This window comes from Euleptes europaea, chromosome 1 (genome assembly GCF_029931775.1).
Source record: "Euleptes europaea isolate rEulEur1 chromosome 1, rEulEur1.hap1, whole genome shotgun sequence".
NCBI lineage: Eukaryota > Metazoa > Chordata > Lepidosauria > Squamata > Sphaerodactylidae > Euleptes > Euleptes europaea.
The window spans coordinates 3,890,564-3,915,195 of record NC_079312.1 but is presented as its reverse complement, the minus strand read 5'-3'; the positions used below and the strand labels follow the sequence as shown (position 1 = coordinate 3,915,195).

At 49.0% G+C, this 24,632-nt stretch overlaps 1 protein-coding gene across 1 annotated transcript; it reads left to right on the top strand.

Moving 5' to 3' along the window:
• Positions 1-509: 509 nt before the first annotated feature.
• On the top strand, positions 510-19,936 carry LOC130493462 (oocyte zinc finger protein XlCOF6-like). The gene is made up of 9 exons (XM_056867217.1): positions 510-567; positions 3,100-3,221; positions 7,681-7,795; positions 8,648-8,718; positions 8,919-9,045; positions 14,618-14,696; positions 14,933-15,341; positions 18,233-18,785; positions 18,852-19,936. The coding sequence occupies exons 1-9, from the start codon at positions 510-512 to the stop codon at positions 19,934-19,936; spliced, it is 2,619 nt and encodes an 872-aa protein (XP_056723195.1).
• Positions 19,937-24,632: the final 4,696 nt, after the last annotated feature.

Sequence of the window (24,632 nt, the reverse complement as noted above, 5' to 3'; positions counted from 1 at the left end):
ATGGCCACTTCACCCTCCTTTTGCTGATAGAGAATGGCACAGCACTGCCGTTGAGGCCTCCAGATAGCCAAAAGCGGAGGACAATCAGGCAGTTGTCTATCTACCCACCGCTGTGTCATGCGCTCTCTCAACAGCTGGAGCACCTGAAGCTCGGCAGCAGAGAGGGTGATGAGATCAGCAGGATCCCGGCCTCGTTTTAAGGCCGAAAAGAGCAGTGCCATATCATCTGTCGTAATTTTGTAATACGGACGAATCCAATTTATGCTACCCAAATGCTGTTGCAGCTGAACATAGGTAATGACAGGGGGCAGTGTTAATGTCGGAAAACAAGGGGCAGCGTATGCAGAAAGGACCTTGTGACCCAAATACTTGAAAGAGGCTGAGAGCTGAATTTTTTCCGGGGCAATCACAAGGCCAAACATGGCAAGATCAGCTGCAAGCTCCTTTTGCCAGTTAGCAGGTAACTGTGGAGCTGCTATCGCAATATCCATATAGTGCAAATCTCGACAATGGGGAAACCGTTTTCGAAAAGGGCCGAGGGCCTGGGCCACAAAAAGCTGGCACAGGGTAGGGGGATTTAGCATACCCTGGGGGAGGACACACCATTGAAACCGTTTAGTGGGTTGTTTAAGGTTGGGACAGTGAAGGCAAAATATTTTTGATCCTGAGGCTGTAATGGAATTGTGAAGAAGCAATCTGCAAGGTCAATGATAGCCATTTCCCAATTACGAGGGATCATGTTCGGGTTGGGCAAGCCACACTGTAGGGCACCCATAGGTTCAATTATTTTATTGATGGCACGCAAATCATGCAATAAACGCCATTTGCCAGATTTCTTTTTGATGACGAACACTGGGGTATTGTAGGGACTGGTGGAAGGAACCAAATGACCCTGTCGTAGTTGCTCTGCAACTAGGAGTTGCAAAGCTTCCAATTTTTCACCAGGCAGCGGCCATTGGTCAATCCACACATATTCTGTCGAAAGCCATGACAAAGCAAGGGCACGAGGCTTAGTCATTAGTGACTAAAGTAGCCCCTAAATGAGACAAAAGGTCTCATCCCCAAAGATTGACCTTAAGTGGGACGACAATTGGAGTTACATACCCCACCTGCTGGTCAGTTATGGTGGTGACAAGGAGAGGCCGAGCGCTCTGCTGTGCCGGAGTGGAACCCTCCACCCCCCAGACAGCAGATGAACGTTCTAGAGACCAGGAGGGGTCCCAATCATGAGGGGTGGTTACAGAAACATCAGCACCAGTATCAAGGAGACCTTTTAATTTTTTACCTTGAACCTTATACTCACGAATTGGTTTCTGATGCCAGATGTTCTCAGTGACCAAGGCAATCTGTAAGGAATCAGAAGAAAAATCCCCCTTGTCCACCTCCGAGTGCGGGAGCGGGACAAGGTGCGCACAGGAAGCACCTTCCTTTAAATCTAAAGGGAGAGCGCTCCAACACTGCAAAACAACAGGTAAATTGTCCTGGACCACAACCTTGTCTGGTTGCACGTTGATCCCCTGTTGCTGGGCTGCACAGGTAGGTAGGGCCAAGTACGTGCCAGGAGGAGCCTCAGCACGCATGGAAACGAGGGCAACCTCCCCAGGGAGGGTTTGCTGCACTGCTTGTGCAACATATAGCCGAAAGCCAAACGACTCCTTTGGACCAGGGCTGGAGCGACGCCCGGGAGTCAGTTTCCCTGAATCGACGAAGGGCCAGAAGTGGAGCGACATTGATTGGCCCAATGGTAGCCTTTGTTGCATTTTGGGCATTTTTGCGAGGGTCTGTTCACCTTAGCAGCAGGAGTGGTAGCACCGCCCCCTCGGTAGGCTCCCCCACCGGGGGCGCGGCACTCCGAAAGTGACCGGGCTTTTGGCAGTTAAAACAGTTCCCGGTTGGGCGGGGGCGTGCTCCGCCCCTCCCTCGAAGGGCGGCGGCCAGAAGATTCATTTCATATGTTTTGGTACCCACTTCGGCACAGGCTTGAAGCATTTCAGCAAGGGTGTAACCTGGTCTACGGACAATTTGTTGTAGGATCTTTTTACAATCTCCATTAGCATTTTCATATGCAAGTTTTCAAAGCAGTTCAGTTTGTGCTGTGGGATTGTCCAGCTGACGGGAGATGGCATTCTTAAGCTGATCCACAAAACCTGCATATGACCCATTGGGACCTTGTTTAATGGCAGAGAAAGATTTACTAGGCGTCCCAGTAGTCGGGACCTGTCGAAGAGCTCGACGAACACAGGCACTAGCACCTGCAAGGTGGGCGTCTGTAAGATGTACTTGTATTTGCAGCGGCTCAAACTGCCCGGACCCATAAGTCTGATCAGCAGTGATGTCAGCAGTGGCACCGAGCTGGGCTGCAGCACGATACTCACTATCCCAGACCATATACTTCGAGGGACTAAGAATCATTCGCATCAGATCTTTCCAATCTCTAGGTAACATACTATAACCAGTACAAAGCCCCTCAATCATGCCTTGAAAATAGGTTGACTGGAGGCCGTTCTCCTTTACTGCCTTATTCAACTCTCGAAGAAGCGAATAAGGCAGAGGAGCCCATTGCAGCGCAATGTTCCCCTGAGCGTCTGGCTCAGTCCGTGTCAAGGGGAAAAATGCAGGTGCTTCCCCCTCCCACTCTTCGGAAAGATCCAGGTCCCCATTACAGCGGGCCGCCTGGACTGCCAATGCCACCTTCGATTGAGGTGGTGGGCAAGCGGGAGAAGGAGGTAGGTGAGCCGAAGACGGGGCTGCAGGGAGGAGAGCCGGATAGGGGGGCGGTATTACCTCCGTAGCAGGTTTCAAGAGCATGTTGTCTGCTGGCGCCAGCGTGCAGACAGCTCGATAAACCTTTTGCCAGGCAAGAATAAATTGCACTGGTGCACGGGGCTCACCCTTCAATTCCCTTCCTATTTTTTCCCAGTCCCCTGGTTTGAAAGTGCCTTCCTGGGGATACCAGGGACACTGACAATCAATCTCCCGAAGGAGATCTTTGAGATCCGTTACTGACACTGAATCTCCGCCACACTGCCTTACCAATTGACGAAGTTCATTAGCATGCTTTACCTGTTCTGTAGTTAATGTTTCACCCATACTTACCAGGGAGCCGTAGCTGCGAGTACTCAAAGACTTTTCCAGTCGTGATAAGCGGGGTCCAGTGGAGCGTGGAGCACGTCGGGGTCACCAGATGTGGGAATTGGAAGAATGAAGACAAGGGATTCAGTGTAAGAAGCAGACCTCTCATTTCAAGAGCTGTTCTTTATTTAAAGCAATTGTAAATAAGTAACCTCACTGAGTAACCAAGGCAACCAAGCAGCAGAGTTCAGTGCTAGGATAGCTTGTACAGCTATTTGTACAATGTTGCAAAGAGGTACAAGGAGAAGAAGCCTTTTCTTTGTTTTAAACCCTCTAAACACAAAGGCAGTCTCCAAGGTGGCGTGGTTTGCCAGCGTCACCGGTGGTGTGGTGTGCCAACATCACCTGACTGCCCCAAGGCCTTATGGTGACGTGGTGTGCCAGTGCCACCTACAGGCCAAAACTCTACATTGCAGGACAATGACTCAGCTCAAACCCAACCCCTTCTGACTATATATTACTCTTCCTACACCCTTGACACTGAGAGACACTGTCCTTCAGTGTTACTCCTCTGAAGATGCCTGCCACAGTTGCTGGCGAAACGTCAGGAAAGAAAATACCAAGACCACGGTCACACAGCACGGATAACCTACAAGAACCGATTCTCCATGACACCCTATTGGCGTTGTTAGAAGTGCTATACAGCTCAATAGATGAGTGAACACAGCAGACTCAGCACATATAATTAAGTGCTCTTTATTCACAGTGACAGAGTGCTCCGCTTGGCATCTACAAATCCACAACCCACAACTATACAAGTACTGTACAAATTATATACACATCTGGCCCTGTCCAGCAGCCAGTCAACAGTGAGCTGCCCAGTGGCCAGGTCTTACCCTGCTGCATAAACCAGTTCAGTCCAGATTTACTGCCAAGTCATTGAGCAGTCATGTGACATCAGCTGTCATCTGGCTGTCACCTGGATCACAGTGATCTACTTGCTTGCTATGAGCAGTCTGAAATCTCAGCACTCCTCCTAGACTGCCATAGCAAGTCCCAATTTACTCCTGAACTGTTCAAACTTTTCAGCAGACAAACACTTGGTGAAGATATCAGCAATGTTTACATTTGAAGAACAATGTTTCAAAACCATTAATCCATTGTTAACCGCTTCCCTGACATTCTGGTACCTTATAGTAATGTGTTTACTTCTTATCGAGAACACCTTATTCTCTTTCAGAGAATCGAACTCTGACTGCATGGCTTCTAGCAAGACCTCCTTTTCCTTTCTTTCAAATGACATCACCTCTTGAAAACATTTAGGCTCTTTGATTTGTACATGATTGACATCATTTGACTCAAAACCATACATCACCAGAGGGATTCCTTTTGTGCTTCTACTTGACACCCTAGGAATCTGCCTCTCCTCCTCAGCTCTTGGTGATGAAGCCCTCTGAGGACTTCCCTCCTGCTTCACCCCACCTGTATCTTGAGAAAGATCTGTTAATGGAAGCCCAATCTCCTGTGGCTTCTCCTGTCCATGTATCCTTGCCCAGTTCCTTCCCTCACAAAAATTAGCAGCCCTTCTGTAGCTCAGAGAGTTATGCTCATCTGCAAATCTGTAAGCTTTCATGCCAGACTGGTACCCAAGGAAAGTTAATTTCCTAGCTCTTGCTCCTCCTTTCCTCCTTTTGGATACTGGCACATTGACCCAGGCTTTTGCACCAAACACTCTCAGGTAGCCCAAGCTTTGATTTCTCTGGTACAAAACCCTGGCAGTCTGAAATAACACACACCCCAGCAGAGAGCAAAGAGGTCGGAGGGGGCCAGACGAGGCTCTCCAGGGGGGGAGGAAGTGATGCCCAAGGCCAGGGTGTGTGGGGGGGGGGACCCCACATTCCTCCTTACACGGGAGACGTCAGAATGTTTCAATCTCGGACCGCATTAGAATTAAAACCAGTTTATTTTCCGGCTCTGATGGGGAGGGCAGAATACCCTGGAATACTTTAAGAAAGAGAGAGGCACAACTGGGGGCGGGGGTTGTGCGTTTCCTCCTTCCGCCCTACAGAAGGAAGGTTTGGGGTTTCCAGGCTGCTGCAGGAACGGCTGAGTGATGTCTGGTGAGCTGACAGGGCTCTTGGGAGGGGGGAGAAATGTAGGACCAGGGTCTGCTATGCAAGACCCAAGGTGTAGAGAAAGGATGGGAGAGTAATGAATTGGGAGAAGAGCTCCCTCCCACCCCCAGTTCACCCACACCCTCCCTGGCACATGAGCAAGGGGGGGGCTGTTTCTTGCTCCCTCCCTACAGAAGGCTCCCTGAGATTATGAACCAGATTTGCAGGCTCTCTTCAGGGTCAGCAGTGCCGGCGGGAAGAAGATAAGACATGCCCCCCCCCCATCACTCTCTTGACCTGATTCACACAGGCAGAGGCCGTGGGCACAAACTTTCTCCTTGCCGTTCTAGCTTTCTGTGTGCAGGGTTGGAGTCTCCCACCTGACCCCTTGAGCCAGACAGTTTAGTTTTAGCTTCTAACTGGTGGTTATGGACGTGATACGTAATTTGATTGTAAACCTGGAGTGATTCAATAATGAGTGCCCATGAGGATCCGTCATGCGGCGCCACAAAGGAGTATGGATTTAATATTTGATTTGATTGCAAGTTTGGGGAGACCCAATGCAAGTTTGGGGTGACCCAGTGTAACTCCATTCCCTTTTGTTTTCCTTCTGGCACAGTTGCTATCTGTCCCCCTTTCCCTCCCCCCACCTCCTGCCCAGCAGGGAGAATCCTCTCTTCACAGCCAAGTGACTAAAGGGATCTGTTCACAGTCAGAGGCGACCCAATAGAAGGGGAAAGAGATGGAGGAGCAGGACCCAGAAGGGCCTGGACCTGGCAAGAGATCAAGGAAAGGCCCCCATCCTTACCAAGCTGTGAGTGGCATTGAATCCTGGGAAAGAGCTGTGCCAGAGATCTGGGATCAGGAGCCCCTGAACTCAGAAGTACATTGCCGACCCTTCTGGCAGTTCCGCTTCTGTGAGGCCGATGGGCCCCGGGAGGTTTGCAGCCGTCTCCATGGACTTTGCAAAGAATGGCTGAAGCCAGAGAGACACACCAAGAAGCAGATCCTGGACCTGGTGATCCTGGAGCAGTTCCTGACCATCCTGCCCCATGAAATGCAGCGCTGGGTCAGAGGATGTGGCCCAGAGACCAGTTCCCAGGCGGTGGCCCTGGCTGAAGGCTTCCTCCTGAGTCAGGCAGAGGAGAAGAGGCAGGCAGAACAGGTGAGGGCTTTACTTTCCAGGTATTCCAATTCAAGCAATAATTGTCGAGGAGACCCGGTCTGCTCTCCAGCAAACCGGTTCCTCTTTGGGTCAAAAGTTGGGCTTCAGGACTCCCCCTAAAGCACAGTACAGGTATATTGCCACTGGCTCTCAATTCCAAAAGGCTGGCTTTCCAGGGATGAGCTGAGAGCTACTCTTCCCCAGCCAGTTTCCCAAAAGTCAAAACAAGCAAAAACCGTCCCTGCAGAGTAGAGCTTCTGCCAGGGGAGGCTTGTTGCTACAAAGCACTAGGTAGGTGGTTTCCCACACACACACACACACTCAGGCACTTGGATTTAGACCTGAGACCCAAAAAAGGTTTCTCAGACTTCAATATAAAGTCTATAAGTTTATTTAATAAAATGTGCTCGTTACAGAAAGGAAATTATTTGTGAGGCAGATAGCATAAAAACAAGAAATCTTAGCAATCTCTAACTTCACAGTAGTTCTTTAAGTTTCAGGCAAAATACGCAAAGTTTCCAAGAGAGTAACAAATACTTCAGTTGATTATAGTTACCAGAGTCCAAAAGCAAGGTTTGTTCCTGACACGCAGAGTGTCAGCCCTTCATGATTTTCCTGAAAGGGATCAGGGAGGTGATGAACGCCTCGGGACATGGCCGGCATGTCCCTCAAAGGCTCCATCAAACTATATCAGAAGAAGTTTATTCTTATACCTTCTGAATTCGTCCGCTGGGGATCAGGCAGCCAATGAATTCCTCAGGAAAATAATAAAACGATTTCATATTTGTGATGTCACTAGCCAACTCTTTGAAGACAAGAGATAAGTTGCATTCCTGCAGCGAATGCAAATTATCAGGAGATCCCAAGAGTCAGCGAGGGCTAAGGTGTGACAGGGTGTGTCACCTTGGAGACAGATGGGCCATCAGTGAGCAAGCTTCAAAGGGAAGGGGGTTTGAGAGAGTTCCTTCCCCCCCCCGCTCTCACAGACTACAAACGGAGCTTTGAAATGCATTTGCTAGGGGTAACTAGGCCGCAGCCTGAATTAAAGTTTGAGCCAATGTTGTGCAGTATTGTAGCAAAAGGAAATGCAGGTTGTATTTCCTTTACAATAATATATGGCATTATCCGTGTCTGATGTTTGCCCAAGGGTTAATCATCCAAATGGGAGGTTGAACAACCTACTTCAGCAGGCCACTTCTTCTGGGGAATTTCTTGTCCCTCCATATAATACCCCAGGGTCAGAAGAAAACCCTAGGTGCAGAGTAAGGGAGTGGGTTCCTTGGTGTCTTCCATGCCATCTCTTACCCATCTGCCTCGTTGGTGTTTCAGAGTTGGGGTCCATCCGTGAAGATGGAAGCGAAGTTCTGTGAGATGGAAAGAGCTCCTTCGGAGGAAGGGCAGCCGGCCCGAGTCCAAGAGCGCGCCCAAGGTGCCCTCTCCTGCGGTAAGGACTCATTGTGCCTGGATGGGATTGGGGCACCCAGTTAATTTGATGGGTAGAGAGTTCTAGTCAGGGGAAAAACCCAAATGCTTCTTCACCCAACTTGTGGCCCTCAGTGTTCACTAATTGTCACGCCTCTAAAAGGGGATTAGACAAATTCATGGGGGCAATTCCTCATATTGATTACAATATTCATATCCCACCTTTTTCCCATTAGAGGGACCCAACATGGCTTAGAAGAAAAGCCATATGAATCTTGGCCGAGCTCTTCAGTCTTGCGAATAAACGGAGCCTGCACGTTCTGGGCAGTATAGCTCTGGCTGAAAACCTGGATATGACATTAATGGATCTGTAGACGCTCTGGACCCTCACTGATATTACCCTGGGTTTCCAGAGGTGCTCAATTCACATCTGGGTTTTTTGGCCAGACGTGCTGCAAGGTGCCTCTCTCTTTTTCTCCCATCTCCCTCTTTTTCGCCTCCCTTTTTTTCTCCCACCAGCCTGGACTCAAGGGCATGTGCGAGGGCCCAGCCGGTGGGAGAATAGCCTGCCTGGGCCTCTGGTCTGATCCAGCAGAGATGCTGCCACGTTTCTGAGCTCCAAAGTTCATGGGACAAGTTTCAAGTATCACAGAAGTCTGATATGGGTCAGCAGCATTTAAAGCCCCCATGAGGCTCATGGGTACCTTGTGCTTCTCTTCCGCCTCTCCCACAACTTACTACAAAGTGTAACCATTTTTTTTTAATGTACATATGGCACTATGGGAACGGGGAGGCATAAAGCACGCTTCACAGAAGAAAACCAAACAAGATGTCAAGGCTAATACCCTTTCTTCCGCTTTTCTTTCCCTTGCAGGTAGCGAAGAGACAGAGTTCATCCATTCTCTTTGCAGAGGTGTGGAAACTGCTGCTGTACCTCCAGTCCAGGTAGGGGAGATGAGCGGGGGGCAGCCTTGGTCTCAAATCCATTCTCGGGGGGCTTTCCTCCTGCAGTTCTGGTTAAGGGGCCCAGGCAAGAGGCTCTGAATGCCACTCCTTTTACACACGCCTTCCCAGAATGCCCCCTTCCAGAGTTTCACCTCTGCCTGGAATGATCTCTATGATAAGGAATCTCCTTTTCCTTTCAGTCTCTAGTTTCCTTTGAGGAGGTGTCTGTGCATTTCACTGTGGCAGAGTGGGCCCTGCTGGATCCAGACCAAAGAGATCTCTACAAGGAGGTCATGCTGGAGAACTATGGGAGCGTGGCCTTTCTGGGTAAGGTGCCAAAGGTGCAAATTGCTGCCATTGGGATTTTATCATTGGCCCGATATGTGAATCAACATCTTGAACAGCAGTGCACTGTTTTGAGACCTGCCCTGTTACTTGATTCCCTTTGGGAGCCTTGAGGTGGTGGGGTGGCAGCAAAAGCGATATTCATCATGACCGGGTAGCGTGACCTGAGTAGCAGCAGGGGCAACAGAGGCCAGTGTTGTGGCCATTGCTCAAGCCAGTGAGGGTGTCCTGGCCTGAGGTCAATGCAGGACTGAGAGGCCCTCATGAAGCTCCATCCTAATTTTTCAGTTGCCAAGCATTACAACACACTTGTCCCCCAGATGGGATTACCGTCATCCCCTCTGACTCTGATCTAGAATTGATTTGTCCCCCTTACACTGGTTGGGATTGTGGACTCTAATCTTTACCAGGTTTCCATTCTTTCAGAAAAAAAGTTTTGTCTTCCTTGGATTTCTTTTCCTTCCCCATATAAAAGCGATCACTTTCTCTCCCTCTCTGTCTCTCTCTCTAACTTCTTGTGGAGAGCCAACGGGCTGTAGTGGTTAAGGGTGGCGGACTCTAGTCTGGAGAGAGAGGTTTGATTTCCCACTGTTCCATATAAAGCCAGGTGGGTGACTTTGGGACAGTCACTATTCCCTCAGGACTCTCTAAGCCCCACCTCCCCCGCAAGGTGTCTGTTGTGGGGGGGATAGGGAAAGTTATTGTAATCCACTTTGAGACTCGTTAGGTAGAGAAAATCAGGATATGAAAACCTTCTTTTCTCCTTGTCTTCTATTTAATCATAAATAGCAGAGATTCAAAACAGCTGCATGACAAGTCAACTGTGAACAGCAGGGGAACAATTCTTGGCCACTTTAAGGGGGAAAAGGACATATGAGGAGTCGGGAGAGGGGAGGGGAGACAGAATATAAAAACTGCTGACCTGGGAGGTCTGGCTGGAGATAAGGTGTGACCAACAGTTCTGGTGGGGTAGAAAGAAGGTGATCATTGGCACGGGGAGAAATGAAGATCTGATAAAGGAAATGCACACCCATTAGTGAGCAGTGCCTGATGGGTGGCTTTCCTTCTTGTGTAGGTACTGGCTTGACCTCTCTTTATTCCAACAGCAAATGTAGATGAGCTGCCTGAGGGATACCAGGGGTTCTCTTTGGGAAAAAACAAGAATCAAGGTTCCAAAGGAAATTTCGAGGATGGACACGGACTACAGAGGCAGGAGGGAAGCCATGCAAAGGGGAGGGATAGGCCCATTCCATCCCAAAAAGGGCACTTCCATGAAATTCCAATCCAAGAAGGAAGGTCAACCAAAACAAGAAAGAATACAGAGTTTCACTTACCTGTAACTGTTGTTCATCTGATGGATCTTCTATGTAGTAGCACATTGGGACTGCGAAAGCGCAGGCCAGCCACGGATAAGAATTGTTAGCTTCTAGCAAATTCCAAAGAGAGTGCTCCCCCTCCCCTTGGGGCATGCAATCTCCCCGCCCCTCAGTCACATGACCCAAGGAGGAGGGAGCACTCTTCCCTCCAGTTCTCCAACCTGCCGCCACAGAACTATCCACTCATACTAGCAGAACGGTCCCACAGCGGGGAAGGAGGGAGGGAATGTGTTACTGCATAGAAGATCCATCAGATGAGCAACAGTTACAGGTAAGTGAAACTCTGTTTTTCATCTGAATGGCTTCTATGCAGTCCCACATTGGGAGAGTAGCGAGCTCGCTTACCAGGATGGTGGGTGTGGGACATCACCGGAATAAGGACTGCAACACTGCACGTCCCACTGCTACATCTCTTGCTGAATCCACATCCACAGCGTAGTGTTTCATGAACGTAGAGGGAGTGGACCATGTAGCAGCTTTACAGATGTCCCGGATATCTACTCTCGATGAAAAGGCTGTAGAGGCTGCATACGCCCTGGTAGAATGAGCCTTGATCATAGGAGGACATACTCGATGAGCAAGGTCGTAAGCCAACTTAATGGCCGATGTGATCTACCTTGAAAGGGTCTGGGGAGAGGCTCGTTGTCCTTTACGTTTTCCTCCGAAGCAAACGAAGAGGTTATCTTCACTACGAAAGGCTTCGGTTCGCTTAATAAAGAAAAGGAGAGCTCTCCTGACGTCAAGGGAATGTAGCGCTTTATCAGAGTCGGAATATGGGTTAGGAAAAAAAAACAGGGAGGACAATGTCTTGTGAAAGGTGAAAGGCTGAGACTACCTTGGGGAGAAAGGATATCTTTGGTCTAAGAACTACCCTATTTGGGTGGAATATAGTGTATGGTGGAGAATGGGATAATGCCGACAAATCACTCACTCTCCTTGCTGAGGTAATTGCAACCAGGAAGGTCGTCTTAAATGACAGGAGGGCCAAGTTACAGGTGGCCAGGAGTTCAAAGGGAGGGTTCATCAATTGGGAAAGCACTAAAGAGAGACTCCACTGAGGAACTGGTTGGGCGATTGATGGGTACAAGTTATTCAGTCCCCTTAAAAAAAATTTGGAAAGTGGGTGAGAAAAAACTGAAAAGGAGTCAATATCTGGGTGAAATGCTGAAATTGCGGCCAAATAAACTTTAATTGAGGAATTAGATAATCCTTCATCTTTAAGGAACAGTAAATATTCAAACACAACAGACAAAGGGCAGGAAAAAGGTGAAACATTCTTGCCCGTAGCCCAATCAGAGAAACGCTTCCACTTTGCATCGTAGGAGCGACGTGTGGAGTTCTTAAGTGAGTGAAGGAGGGCCCTGGCTACTCTGTCTGACCATAGGCCTGAGGCATAACCCTCCAGGCGGCCAACTGAAGGTCGGGAAGTGCGTGGGAGGGATCTTTCAGGAGAATGAGGAAGTTCTCTCTCGCAAGTGACTTGAGCACTGCGAACCACGACCTGCTGGGCCAAAAAGGGGTGATAAGTATGGCATTTGTGTTGTCCTGAATCATTTTGGCAAGGACCTTCTGGAGGAGAGGGAATGGAGGAAAAAACTAGAAGAGGGTTCCCTTCCAGGGTATCTGGAAGGCATCCCCCATGGAGCCCGGACTGGCTCCGCCATCGAGTAAAACGTAGGGCACACTGCATTGTGTTGTGTAGCGAATAGGTCTATTTGTGGAAAACCCCACAGCTGGAAAATGTGGCTTCGGCACTTGTCGTTTAGTGTAATCTCGTGAACCTGGTTGGGAAGGCGACTCAGAGCATCGGCTAAGGTATTGCTCTTGCCCGCAATGTGGATTGCTAGGAGAGTGGTGTCATGATGAATGGCCCACTCCCAAATGTCGCTGGCCTCCTTGGAGAGCGAAACGGACCGTGTGCCGCCCTGCTTGTTTAGGTAGTACAGGGCAGTGGAGCTGTCTGTGGCGATTTGAACGTGCCGTCCGCTCAGGTACCCTGCAAACGAAGACAGAGCGAGACGGATGGCACGTAGTTCGAGTAAATTAATATGTAGGCGAGACTCTGAAGGAGACCAAACCCCTTGTGCCGTAAGGTGATCACAGTGGGCCCCCCAGCCCGAAAGGGAAGCATCAGTAAATAAAAACCTGTCGGGGGACGGTCTGAGAAAAGGTACCCCCGATAAAACATTAACATCAAGCGTCCACCATTGTAACGAAGATAACACATATCTGGGAATAGACAAACGTTTAAATTGGGGGTCCACATTAAGCCTGAAGGCTCTAAGAAACCAATTCTGGAGTGGACGCATCCAAAGACATGCCCACTCTACCACTGCCGTGGTGGAGGCCATGAGGCCTAGTAACTTTTGGATTTTATGTGCTGTCTGAAACCTTTTATTAACAAATCTATTAACCAATTTTCTAATGGCATAGGCTCTCGGCAAGGGCAGGAAAGCCCGAGCCAATTGGGCATCCAGGTAAGCTCCAATGAATGTTTGGGCTTGCGCAGGAATCAGATGAGATTTTTCAAAATTAACCAACAGGCCCAAATCATAGAGAGTTGAAAGGATCAAGTCCATTTGCGTGGACAGGTCTGACTGCGAGTGAGCTACCACCAACCAATCATCAAGGTAGGGGAATATAATACATCCTTTGAGGGCAAGGTGAGCTACTACAACGGCAAGACACTTAGTGAAGGTCCTAGGGGCAATTGACAGCCCGAACGGCAACACATTATATTGGTAACTCTTGCCGTTACACCAGAAACGTAAGTATTGGCGACACTCTTCGTGAATCGATATATGGAAGTAAGCGTCACGGAGGTCCAACACTACAAACCACATGTGAGCATCGAGGAAAGGGAGCACCTCAGGGAGGGTAAGCATGTGGAATTTCCTGGTCCTGACAAAGGTATTAAGGTCTTGGAGATCCAGGATAGGGCGTTTCCCTCCGCCTTTCTTATCCACTAGAAAAAAGTGGGAATAAAACCCACAACCCTGTTCTGAGGGCAAAACCTCAGAAATAGCTGCCTTGGACAGCAAAACGTGGGCCTCCTCGAGTAGGAGGTCAAAATCATGGGTAACAGAGTGGCCGATAGGTCTAAAAGGAGGTAGTGTATGGAACTCAATGAAGTAACCGAACTTTATTATTTTAAGAACCCAAACATCAGTTGTGATTAACGACCACGCAGGTAGGAACAGTGATAGCTGGTCACGAAAATTAACAGACACGTCTAGTCATGTTTGTTTCGCCCTTGAAAAAGTACCCGGTGATCCCCTCTGACCCCTACGAGCCCTGCTTTTGTTGGGGAACTTCCTGTCCTGTTGTGGGCGAGGAAAGGACGGACGGAAGGGAGGCTGATGGAGAGGGGCCTGAAACCTATAGGGGCGGGTAGGTTGAGAAGTTTGGCGGCCAAAGTAATGCCTCTTCTTATCAGAGGTCTGACGGGTGATCCCTAGGGATTTAGCGTTCGTCTTGTTTTTCTTCAGACGATCTAAAAAGGTGTCTGATCAGCGCTGTCCCCTCGAAAGAAAGGTCTTCTATGCGAGCCTTGGTGTCATGGGGGAGCGCAGACTGGCGTAGCCAGGCATGCCTGCGGATAACTATAGCAGAAGCTATGGCTTTGCTGGATGAGTCCATGACGTGTCGGGCATCCGCTAATTGCTGTCTCGCGAGAGACATACCCTCTGATTGAATGGCTAGGGCAGAAGACCGCTGGTCATCGGGAATAAGGGCAATCTGAGGAGAAATGCGATCCCAAAGTGAAAACTGATATCTAGCCCTCATGGCCATGAAATTTGAAATGCGGACACTAACCACGGTAAAAGATACACTTTCCTGGCTAAAGTGTCTAACTTACTGCCTCTGGGTCTCGTGGGGAGGTATGTGCCCAAGACCTGAACTTCCCAGGTAAAGCTTCCACTATGATTGAATTGGGGGGGGGATGCTGGTATAGGAACTCCCCACCTTTGCATATTTTATACAGGTTTTCTATGCGTTTAGTGGAAGAAGGGACTGAGGCTGGCTTAGCCCAGTTAACATGGAGAATTTCTAAAAGACTCTTTAGGATTGGAAATACTGCATGGCCCACATCGGGATTATGCAGTATATCCATGACATCGTCAATGGGACCAGAGTCCTCTGGTTTAACCTCTATCTTGAGATCCTTTGCCATACAGATCAACTGCTCCGAATAGAGATGTACATCTCCAGAGGAAGATATCGGTTTGGAGTCCCCAACAGTGTCCTCCGGCGAGGGTAGAGATGTGCGGGACCCATCTTCCTCCTCGAAAGCAGGTGAGAGGGAGGGATCATAATCAGGGTCATAATCGGAGTGATATTCATCTCCCAAAGAAATAGGGGATCTGGATGAGGGGTCTCCAACAGGAGAACGGAAACGGGAATGGTGGCGACTGTGACGAGCAGCTGGCGACCCCGAATCAAGCGAAGGCGTAATATACCAGTCACGATGGGGCCTGCTCCGTTGTGTGTAGCGGTCGCTACGGTGAGACCGACTCCGTCGATCAGAACAGCTGTGATGTCCGGAACTACTCCGACGTCCGGAACGACTCCGACGTCTGGAACGACTCAGAGGACTGGAACGACTCCGACGTCCGGAATGACTCCGACGTCCGGAAAGGCTTCGATGGCTCGAACGGCTTCGATGGCTCGAACGGCTCCGGTGAACGGAATGACTCCGACGGGTGGAATGACTCCGACTGGTGGAACGACTCCGACAGGTGGAGCGACTTCGTCCGACTGAACGACTGTGGCTTGAACGCCCACTACGAGCCAAAGACCATTGATTTGAACGGCGTTGAGAGGGACGTCTCGCTGGCCCCTGGACCTTATTCTCGCCTATCTGGGCGGCGCCATCTTGGGATTGCTGCGGGCCCAAAGCGGGTCCTTGCACTAGGGCAGTGATGGCGAACCTTTCAGAGACCGAGTGCCCAAACTGCAACCCCAAACCCACTTATTTATCGCCGAGTGCCAATGCGGCAATTTAACCTGAATACCACCCCCAGAGGGGGCCCAGAGGGAGAGGCTAGGGTTGCCAAGTTCCTCTTTGTCATGAGTGGGAGGTTTTTGGGGTGGCGCCTGAGAAGGGCGGGGTTTGGGGAAGGACTTCAGTGCCATAGAGTCCAATTGCCAAAGTGGCAATTTTTTCCAGGGGAACTGATCTCTATTGGTTGGAGATCACTTGTAATAGCAGGAGATCACCAGCTAGTACCTGGAGATTGGGAACTAGTTCCTTAGTGTTTTCTCTCTACATATCAAGACAAATGGAAAGGTGTTTGGAGGATGGCTTGTGGGCACTTCAAAGGTGGAAAAGGACTGCACGCCCCTCCGCCCGCACCGACCCAGAGGGCGCCGGAGAAGCCTCTGGAGGGAAAGAAGGAAGGAAGGAAAGAAGGAAGAAAGGGAAGGGAGGGGGAAAGGGAAGAAAGGGAGGGAGAGAAAGAAAGAAAAAGAGAAAGGGAGAAAGAAATGGAGCGAGGGAGAGAAAGAAAAATAGGGAAAGAAAAGGACGGAGGGAGACGGAGAAAGAAAGAGGCCACTCAAGTATGGGAAGTTTTGCCTTGGATTTGCCACTCTCCAGATGCACATTTTCCCCCATCCGGGGCAGGGCAGAGCCGGAATGGCCAGCAGCTTGGAGGAACCACGCGTGCCGGCAGAGAGGGCTACGCGTGCCGGAAGTGGCACCCGTGCCATAGGTTCGCCAACACAGCACTAGGGGCACTTGTGGCACATCCTTGTAGAGACAAAGGAGGTGCTCCTTAAATTCTGCCGAAACCTCCTGGGCCCTGCTTGGGTCTGGAGCCGAGGGGGTTGCCAGGGGATGAGGAGGTGAGTCCTCCACAGTGATGACCGGCAGTGCAGACCCATCGAGGGTTTGCGGAGCCGCTTCCATTTGGGGTTGCGTCCGTGACGGCGTCGAGAGGACCCAGGTGACTTCAAGGAGGAGCGGCGTCAGCCGGCTCTCGACGGCTCTGAAGGAGATCGAGGTTGAGGAGACTTGGGCGGTCTGGATGGCAAAGGACGCCTAGGGGATCTGGAGCGGGAAACACGCTTCAACGGATCGCGACCGCGGCCATCTTGTGAGCCTGGGGCTATAAACTTAGCCGGCCGCAAAACCACTGACGATGGCTTCTTCGGGGTAAGAACCCCGCTGGACTTCCCAACCGGGCCCCTTGAGTGGATTTAGCCTTACCGGGTGGGAGGGCAGACGATCCCTGCCGAGGTCAATGCGATTCCTTATACAGATGGGAGGTTAAACAAATAGAACGATCCCTGAGAGCTTTGGCTGTAAGTTTGCCACAGCTCCTACAAGAAGAGGAAACGTGGGTTTCTCCCAGGCAAAGGAGGCATTCCTTGTGAGGATCAGTTTTTGCCACCTTCGCCCCGCAAGAAGAGCACTTCTTGAATGGTGGAACCTTCTTAGGCTCCATTGCCAGGAACGAAGCTAAGCACGTTCTCTCTCCGTGGCAGCAAAAAGAGAACTGGAGGGAAGAGTGCTCCTTCCTCCTTGGGTCATGTGACCGAGGGGCAGGGAAATTGCATGCCTCAAGGGGAGGGGGAGCACTCTCTTTGGAATTTGCTAGAAGCTAACAATTATCCGTGGCTGGCCTGCACAATCCCAATGTGGGACTGTATAGAAGCCATTCAGATGAACAAAGGCTTCCGTGCTAATCAGAGAATCCGCTCCAGGGAAAACGAAAATGAAAGTTTGGCCGGTGGAAAGACCTTCAGTAAGAACATGAGTGTTATTTCCAAGAGGAAAATTCCCTCAGGAGAGAAACCATACGATTGTGAGGAATGTGGAGAGACCTTCCGTTGGAAATCAGCCCTTTGTTCACATCAAAGAATTAACTCAGGTGAGGAGCTGACTAAATCATTAGACTGCAAACCAAGACTTTCATGTCCCTTTAAAGTGCATATTATTGTACCTGTCAATGTAGAGCAGGGAAGAGCCACTGAAATGTTTTGTGTGTGGATGATCAGACCTTATTGTGTGCTTGCTAACAGGATCTCTCTTCATTCCAGCAGGGGAAGCGCATCAGCTATTGCCAGATAAAGTGAAGAATAAAGATTTGAAAGGAAACTTCAGGAATCAAGGCAGACCTAAGAGGCAGAAAGGAAGTCACACAGCCAAGAAGAGGGACAAACCCATTCCTGGCCAAGGACGGGATTTCCATGAACAAATCCACATGGTGGAGGAAGCATATAAGTGCTTGGAGTGTGGCATGAACTTCTCATATCAAGCCCAATATGATATCCATTTGCAAATGCACAATAGAAAGAAGACCCATCAATGCTTGAAGTGTGGGAGGAGCTTCCTTTGCAGAGCAGAGCTACTTAGACATCAAAGAACACATAAAGGAGAGAAACTGCATAGCTGCTCAGATTGTGGCAAGATCTTCTCACAGAAATCAGACCTCTGTCAACACCGAAGGATTCATTCAGGAGAGAAGCATATTATCTGCATGGAGAGTGGAAGGACATACTCTTGTGGAAGAAAGTGTGGTGCACATTTCCCAAAGGGTACTGTAATGAGGACGCACAAATGCTTTCAGTGTGGAAAGTACTTCAAATACAGATCACACCTTCTTGTGCACCACAGAGTACACACAGGAGAGAAAACTTTTGAATGCTCAGTGTGTGGAAAGAGATTCAGTTGCAGTGGCAATCTTCAAAGGCATCAAAGAACCCACACAGAGGAGAAACCTTTTGAATGCTCAGAGTGTGGAAAGAGATTCAGACACAGTGGCACTCTTCAAGAGCATCAAAGAACCCATACAGGGGAGAAACCTTTTGAATGCTCAGAATGTGGAAAGAGATTCAGTAGGACTGGCACTCTTCAAGAGCATCAAAGAACCCATACAGGGGAGAAACCTTTTGAATGCTCAGAATGTGGAAAGAGATTCAGTAGGAGTGGCAGTCTTCAACAGCATCTAAGAACCCACACAGGGGAGAAACCTTTTGAATGCTCAGAGTGTGGAAAGAGATTCAGTCAGAGTGGCAATCTTCAACAGCATCAAAGAACCTACACAGGGGAGAAACCTTTTGAATGCTCAGAGTGTGGAAAGAGATTCAGTCGCAGTGGCGGTCTTCAAGAGCATCAGAAAACCCACACAGGGGAGAAACCTTTTGAATGCTCAGAGTGTGGAAAGAGATTCAGTCACAGTGGCCATCTTCAAAGGCATCAAAGAACCCACACAGGGGATAAACCTTTTGAATGCTCAGAGTGTGGAAAGAGATTCACTGACAGTGGCACTCTTCAAAAGCATCAAAGAACCCACACAGGGGAGAAACCTTTTGAATGCTCAGAGTGTGGAAAGAGATTCAGTCACAATGGCAATCTTCAAAGGCATCAAAGAACCCACACAGAGGAGAAACCTTGTGACTGCTCAGAGTGTGGAAAGAGATTCAGTCACAGTGGCCATCTTCAAAGGCATCAAAGAACCCACACAGGGGAGAAACCTTTTGAATGCTCAGAGTGTGGAAAGAGATTCAGTCACAGTGGCAGTCTTCAACAGCATCAAAGAACCCACACAGGGGAGAAACCTTTTGAATGCTCAGAGTGTGGAAAGAGATTCAGTCAGAGTGGCAGTCTTCAACTGCATCAGAAAACCCACACAGGGGAGAAACCTTTTGAATGCTCAGAGTGTGGAAAGAGATTCAGGAGCAATGGTGATCTTCAAAGGCATCAAAGAACCCACACAGGGGATAAACCTTTTGAATGCTCAGAGTGTGGAAAGAGATTCAGTGACAGTGGCACTCTTCAAAAGCATCAAAGAACCCACACAGGGGAGAAACCTTTTGAATGCTCAGAGTGTGGAAAGAGATTCAGTCACAATGGCAATCTTCAAAGGCATCAAAGAACCCACACAGAGGAGAAACCTTGTGAATGCTCAGAGTGTGGAAAGAGATTCAGTGACAGTGGCAATCTTCAAAGGCATCAAAGAACCCACACGGGGGAGAAACCTTTTGAATGCTCAGAGTGTGGAAAGAGATTCAGTCAGAATGGTGATCTTCAACTGCATCAAAGAACCCACACGGGGGAGAAACCTTTTGAATGCTTAGAGTGTGGAAAGAGATTCAGTCACAGTGGCAGTCTTCAACAGCATCAAAGAACCCACACAGGGGAGAAACCTTTTGAATGCTCAGAGTGTGGAAAGAGGTTCAGTCACAGTGGCAGTCTTCAACAGCATCAAAGAACCCACACAGGGGAGAAACCTTTTGAATGCTCAGTGTGTGGAAAGAGATTCAGTCAGAATGGAACTCTTCAACAGCATCAAAAAACCCACACAGGGGAGAAACCTTTTGAATGCTCAGAGTGTGGAAAGAAATTCCGTGGCAGTAGCCATCTTCATATGCATCTAAGAACCCACACAGGGGAGAAACCTTTTGAATGCTCAGAGTGTGGAAAGAGATTCAGTCAGAGAGGCAGTCTTCAAAAGCATCAAAGAACACACACAGAGGAAAATCATTTTTGAATCCTTAGTGTAAGTCCCCTGTTTCCTCCTCAGCTGAGACACCCCAATATGAGCTGCCATGTTCTGTCAGTTTTCTTGAAAGTCTCCCCCTTGATCACCTGGGGTACAATATGCAGATCTTTGGAATAGGTTTGAGAGAGCGCATCTGCCTGCCATGTGCAGAGCACATTTCCATCACAGAGCCAGGATGTCAGTAGGGCTCTTATATAACCCCCCAGCTCTATCACCTGTGAGCAACCATATCTCTACTTCAAGAGAATTTCATCAAAACAATGAGAGACCATTTCCAGTTAATGGGCAATCACCTCTGAGCCATGAAAAGCAGCTTTAACTCCATCAACTCTGACATGCCCGGTGCTTTGAAAACTTCACCACCTTGAATGTCAGGGGTCCTTGCATACATGCCACTCCCTGCAAATCTTTATTGTTCTCGTCTCCAGGTATTATCAGCATACAAGGCTTTAAGTTGTTGTCTCGCTCCCCCATAGGATTTAGTTTGAAGCCCTCCTGATCAGGTTTGCAAGGCTCTCACCAAACACATTTTTTCCTACCCTCATGAGGTGTAAACCATCCCCTGATAGAAGAGCTTCTTCTCAAAAGCGTAAGCCATGGTCCAGAAATCCAATCCTTTCTTGACAACACCACCTATGCAGCCAGTCATTAATTTGGAGTATTCATCTTTCCCTTCCTAAGTCATGACCTTCAATAGGCAGAACTGACGAAAACACAACCTGCGCCCCCAGGTCCTTCACCTTCTCACCCAGAGCCTTGTAGTCTCTTTTAATACGTTCTGGGCTGTGCCGGGCAATATCATTTGTTCTCACATGAACGAGCAAGAAAGGGTAATAATCTGTGGGCTTGATGAGTCTTCCTTCCGTCACATCCTGGATGCGTGCACCCGGTAAACAATTCGGGACAACAAGTCAGGTCGGCATAGTTTAGACTCTACCCCTCTCAGGAGGGAATCCCTAATTACAAGAACACGCCTCTTCCTAAATTGTGGGGCAGAAGATCGAGTCCTCTCATGCGCAGGACTCCTGAGGAATTTCTTTCACACTTTGGGGGGATAGCCCTTGTTCCAGTGGTCCAGAATCAGTATCTATTGGGAGATCCTGGAACCGATTGCTGAGCAAGAGAGGATCAGGATGTGTCCTGGCTTTCCTACTCCTGTGGGCCACATTCTTCCATGCATCCTCCTCTTGTGTTGTTTGTACCTCCATTTGTTCAGATTCCTTACTCTCCTGCTCCTGTTGCTCGCTAAAAAGAGCTTCATGAGTTCTGTCCATGAACTCTTCACCTTGCTTTTAAAAATGAAGTGTGGACAAGCGTGCCTCAAGACCCTGTATCTTCTCCTCCAGCAGGGCTACCAACTTACACTTGCTGCAAGTGTAATTAATGTTACCCTTTTTAAAGACAAACATGCCACAGACCTTGCATGTTACTGTCTCGGCTCCCTCACTAGCCACAATGCTGTGATCCATTTCTGAAGTTTCCTAGGCTACTCTGATAGTTCCCCTGGCAAACCTTCTTTCAAGACTCCCTCCTTGAGGAAGTAAAACACTCAGCACATACAAAAAAAAATATTACAGAACCCCAGGCCAGACCCCCAGGCTAAGAGCCCCAGGGCAAGTGCCATGTTTAAATAATCTCAGCCCCACCCTCAGCAATCAACAGCACAGCAATTACCTTCAGCCAGCTACAGCTGGATAAAACAACAGAGAGCCAGCCAGAAACCTCCCTCCAGCAGGCTACAGGCACTCACACACACACACACACACACTCACACACACACACAGCAACCTCAACTACTGCTCCCCAGCCACTGAGGAAAACACAAATACAAACTTTACAGTAAAACTTTCACTGACCTTTCTCTAAGCTCCTCCTCTGTCTCTCTCCCAGCTGCTCAGACCAGCCTCTGGCAAGCAGAGCCTGTTTAAATAGTCTTATCTGTTGGAAGTCCAACGCAGCTAAAAATGCAAGATCCAATTAATTCCTGACTTGACTGGCTGACAACTTCCTATTCCAGAAAGTGGACAGGGAAACAAGGGGATCTGCTATCTTAGACTTGATTCTCACCAACAGGGAAGAGCTGGTCGATGAGGTTAAAGTAGTAGGCACCCTGGGTAGTAGTGACCACATACTCTTGTAATTTACCATCTTGGGGAAAGGAAAACCTGTACGAAGTCAGACATATAGGTTAGACTTTAAAAGAGCAAATTTTAACAAACTTAAACTTATGCTAGATAGAATCCCATGGTCAGGAATACTTAAGGAGAAGGGAGTTCAAGCCTTTGATCTTTCCAATTTTTTTTATCAAAAATCGAAGGCTACAGATATTATGATCTCCTTTTATGACATTAGTATGAAGGATACTGTCATGCAAGCCCATTATGACAATCCTTTGTCTGTAAAAGGAAATCCACTAATAATACTCAAAGATATCCCTCGACATTTGATGATGAAGAGAAACATGTACAAAGAGTTGATTATGATGCTGAGGAAGAATGGAATAAGATACTGTTGGATATTCCCACAGGGACTTACCTTTACCTATAAAGAGGTCAGATTCACTGTCATTTCACTGGAAGATATTGGGAAGTTTTGGGGAAGATATAAAAAAGACCTAGTTGCCCTCACTTTAGAACAGAAGCAGGAACAAGAAGAGGAAAAAGAAGACCAGTCTCTGAAATCCAGACAAAGACTAGATTAAAAAAAAATATTAGAAATGGCGGAAAAGGCAAAACTCATGGCAATGATAAATCAAAAAGACAATGCACAGTTTATGGGTGAATGGGAAGCATGGAGGGTTTACTGTGAAACTAAACTTCAACTAGGGAATTTTAAAGGTTACTTATTGATCTAATCGTTTTTCTAAGGATATTTCTGAAAATAATTTTCTATTATTATGTTCAATGTTAAATAACAAAATCTATAATGGTCATAATATACCCTGGTTGTACTAATGAAACGAGTACTTTGGTTTGAGATACTTTGTAATTACAATAACTATATGTGAGCTCCGAGCCTGACAATGCAGCTGGCCTCCAAGGTTGTGTAGCTCGGAGGATTGTTATGTCTACTTGCTCTCCATTTCCGTGATAACTGTAATCTACCATGAGAACCAGGCCTGGCCTGGTATCCAAGTGTGCCTTTTGTTTTCTGTATATGTTCCAGCTTGCCCTTTCCCCTGCCATTAGAGTCCTCATACCTTCCCTGTAAGTTGCTGCTATTCACCTTTGCTTCCTGAAAAAACCAGCTTCTTAGACTACTCTGTAGGTGATTGGGATTCCCCGGTGAACTCAGCCTTACATTAGGACTCTAATCCAACTTTTTTATTTTAGTTTCTTGTTTTCCCAACGTGAGTGTCTGTGTTCTGGCAGGGACTAGGATGTGATTCAAGCCAAGGAGGGAACCCGTTGGCTTGCCATCCGAGAGGTTCCCCAGCAAGGCGCTGCTCCACTGACCCAACTAGTACCAGGGTAGTGGACATGGTGTCGGCTCTACAGCAGCGCTGCTGCCTTGATAGAGAGTCCCCGCAGTGGAAGGAGACCTGCCGGCAGCGCAGCCTGGAGAGAGTGAGGAGGAGCCGAAACAGACTGTTGGGTTGATACCACCACGCAGGAGAGTATGTGGCAGCGGGCCCTGGAAACAAGATGCTCCTGGAGGGGCCTGGTCCCACGCCCTTCTCCCTCTCGATGGAGCGGTTGGAGACAGTGAGCCCAGTTCGACCCTGGTGGCACCAAGAGGCTGAGCAACTTCGAGCAGCAGTAGCGGCCAATGCACGGGCTGCCGAAATGGCAGAAGCATTCACAGCCGCTCAAGTGGAGACCGCGTTGGAAACGCGAGCTGAGGTCCTGGATGTGGGAGAAGAGGCCTGGTCCTTATTCTCAGTGTCCCCTGAACCCCCGTTTTATGAACTCCCGAGCAGTCTCACAGCTCGCCGGCCGCGGCTGGCTAGAGCCGACTGCCCCAGGGACGAGAGTATGCTAGTGTGTTTCAACAACTCGCAAGCAAAATTGTGGACTGGAGTGAAGCCACCCGACTTCAATACTTTTGGGAGGGGCTGCACCCCGAGATTTTGTATTGAGCGTACATGCAGCAGGACCCCCCGACTCTCAAAGAGTGGATTTTGTTTGTGGAAGAGGTGGAAATCCGCCAACAATCTCTTTCCCTGGTGAACGAGAGGAGGGCAAAGACAAGGCCGTACTGCAACGAGAGTGCCCAATCAATCGCCATGGAGACTGGCTCCTGAAACCGATCGAGCCACACAGTCCCTCAGTAGAACCTGCCTCATTTGCGAAGATCATGGCTACTTCGCTGTAAAGTGCCCAGCACAATCGGGATGACCAGTGCCAGCCTCCACCCTGGGAGTGCGACTCGGGCGGGTGGCGGCAGCCGTTGGAGGAATGAGGCTACCAGATGCGCCACCGTCACCAGGTGCGAGGCCCCTACTGCTCTCACTCGTGATTCGAAGGGTCCCATTGTCTAGTTGTTTGGCCCCTCCGGATCATGGATTACAAATCCACCTTTGCATACCCCTCCGGGGCTGCGGATTACAAATAACGACCCATCAGGGTTTCGGATTACAAATACCTCTGACACACACACCCCCGACTCTGAGACCTTCTCGGAGGAGGAGGAGGACGAGAACGGGGGATCACCAGCGCAGTGAAGGAGCTGGCCCCTTGAGAGG

Coding starts and splice junctions, on each gene's coding strand:
- LOC130493462 (XM_056867217.1), top strand. CDS start 510: ATGGGGAAACCGTTTTCGAAAAGGGCCGAGGGCCTGGGCCACAAAAAG. Junction 9,046..14,617: donor TGGGAGCGTGGCCTTTCTGG/GTAAGGTGCCAA, acceptor TTTGCCATACAG/ATCAACTGCTCCGAATAGAG. Junction 18,786..18,851: donor AGAGTGTGGAAAGAGATTCA/GTCACAATGGCA, acceptor GTGACTGCTCAG/AGTGTGGAAAGAGATTCAGT.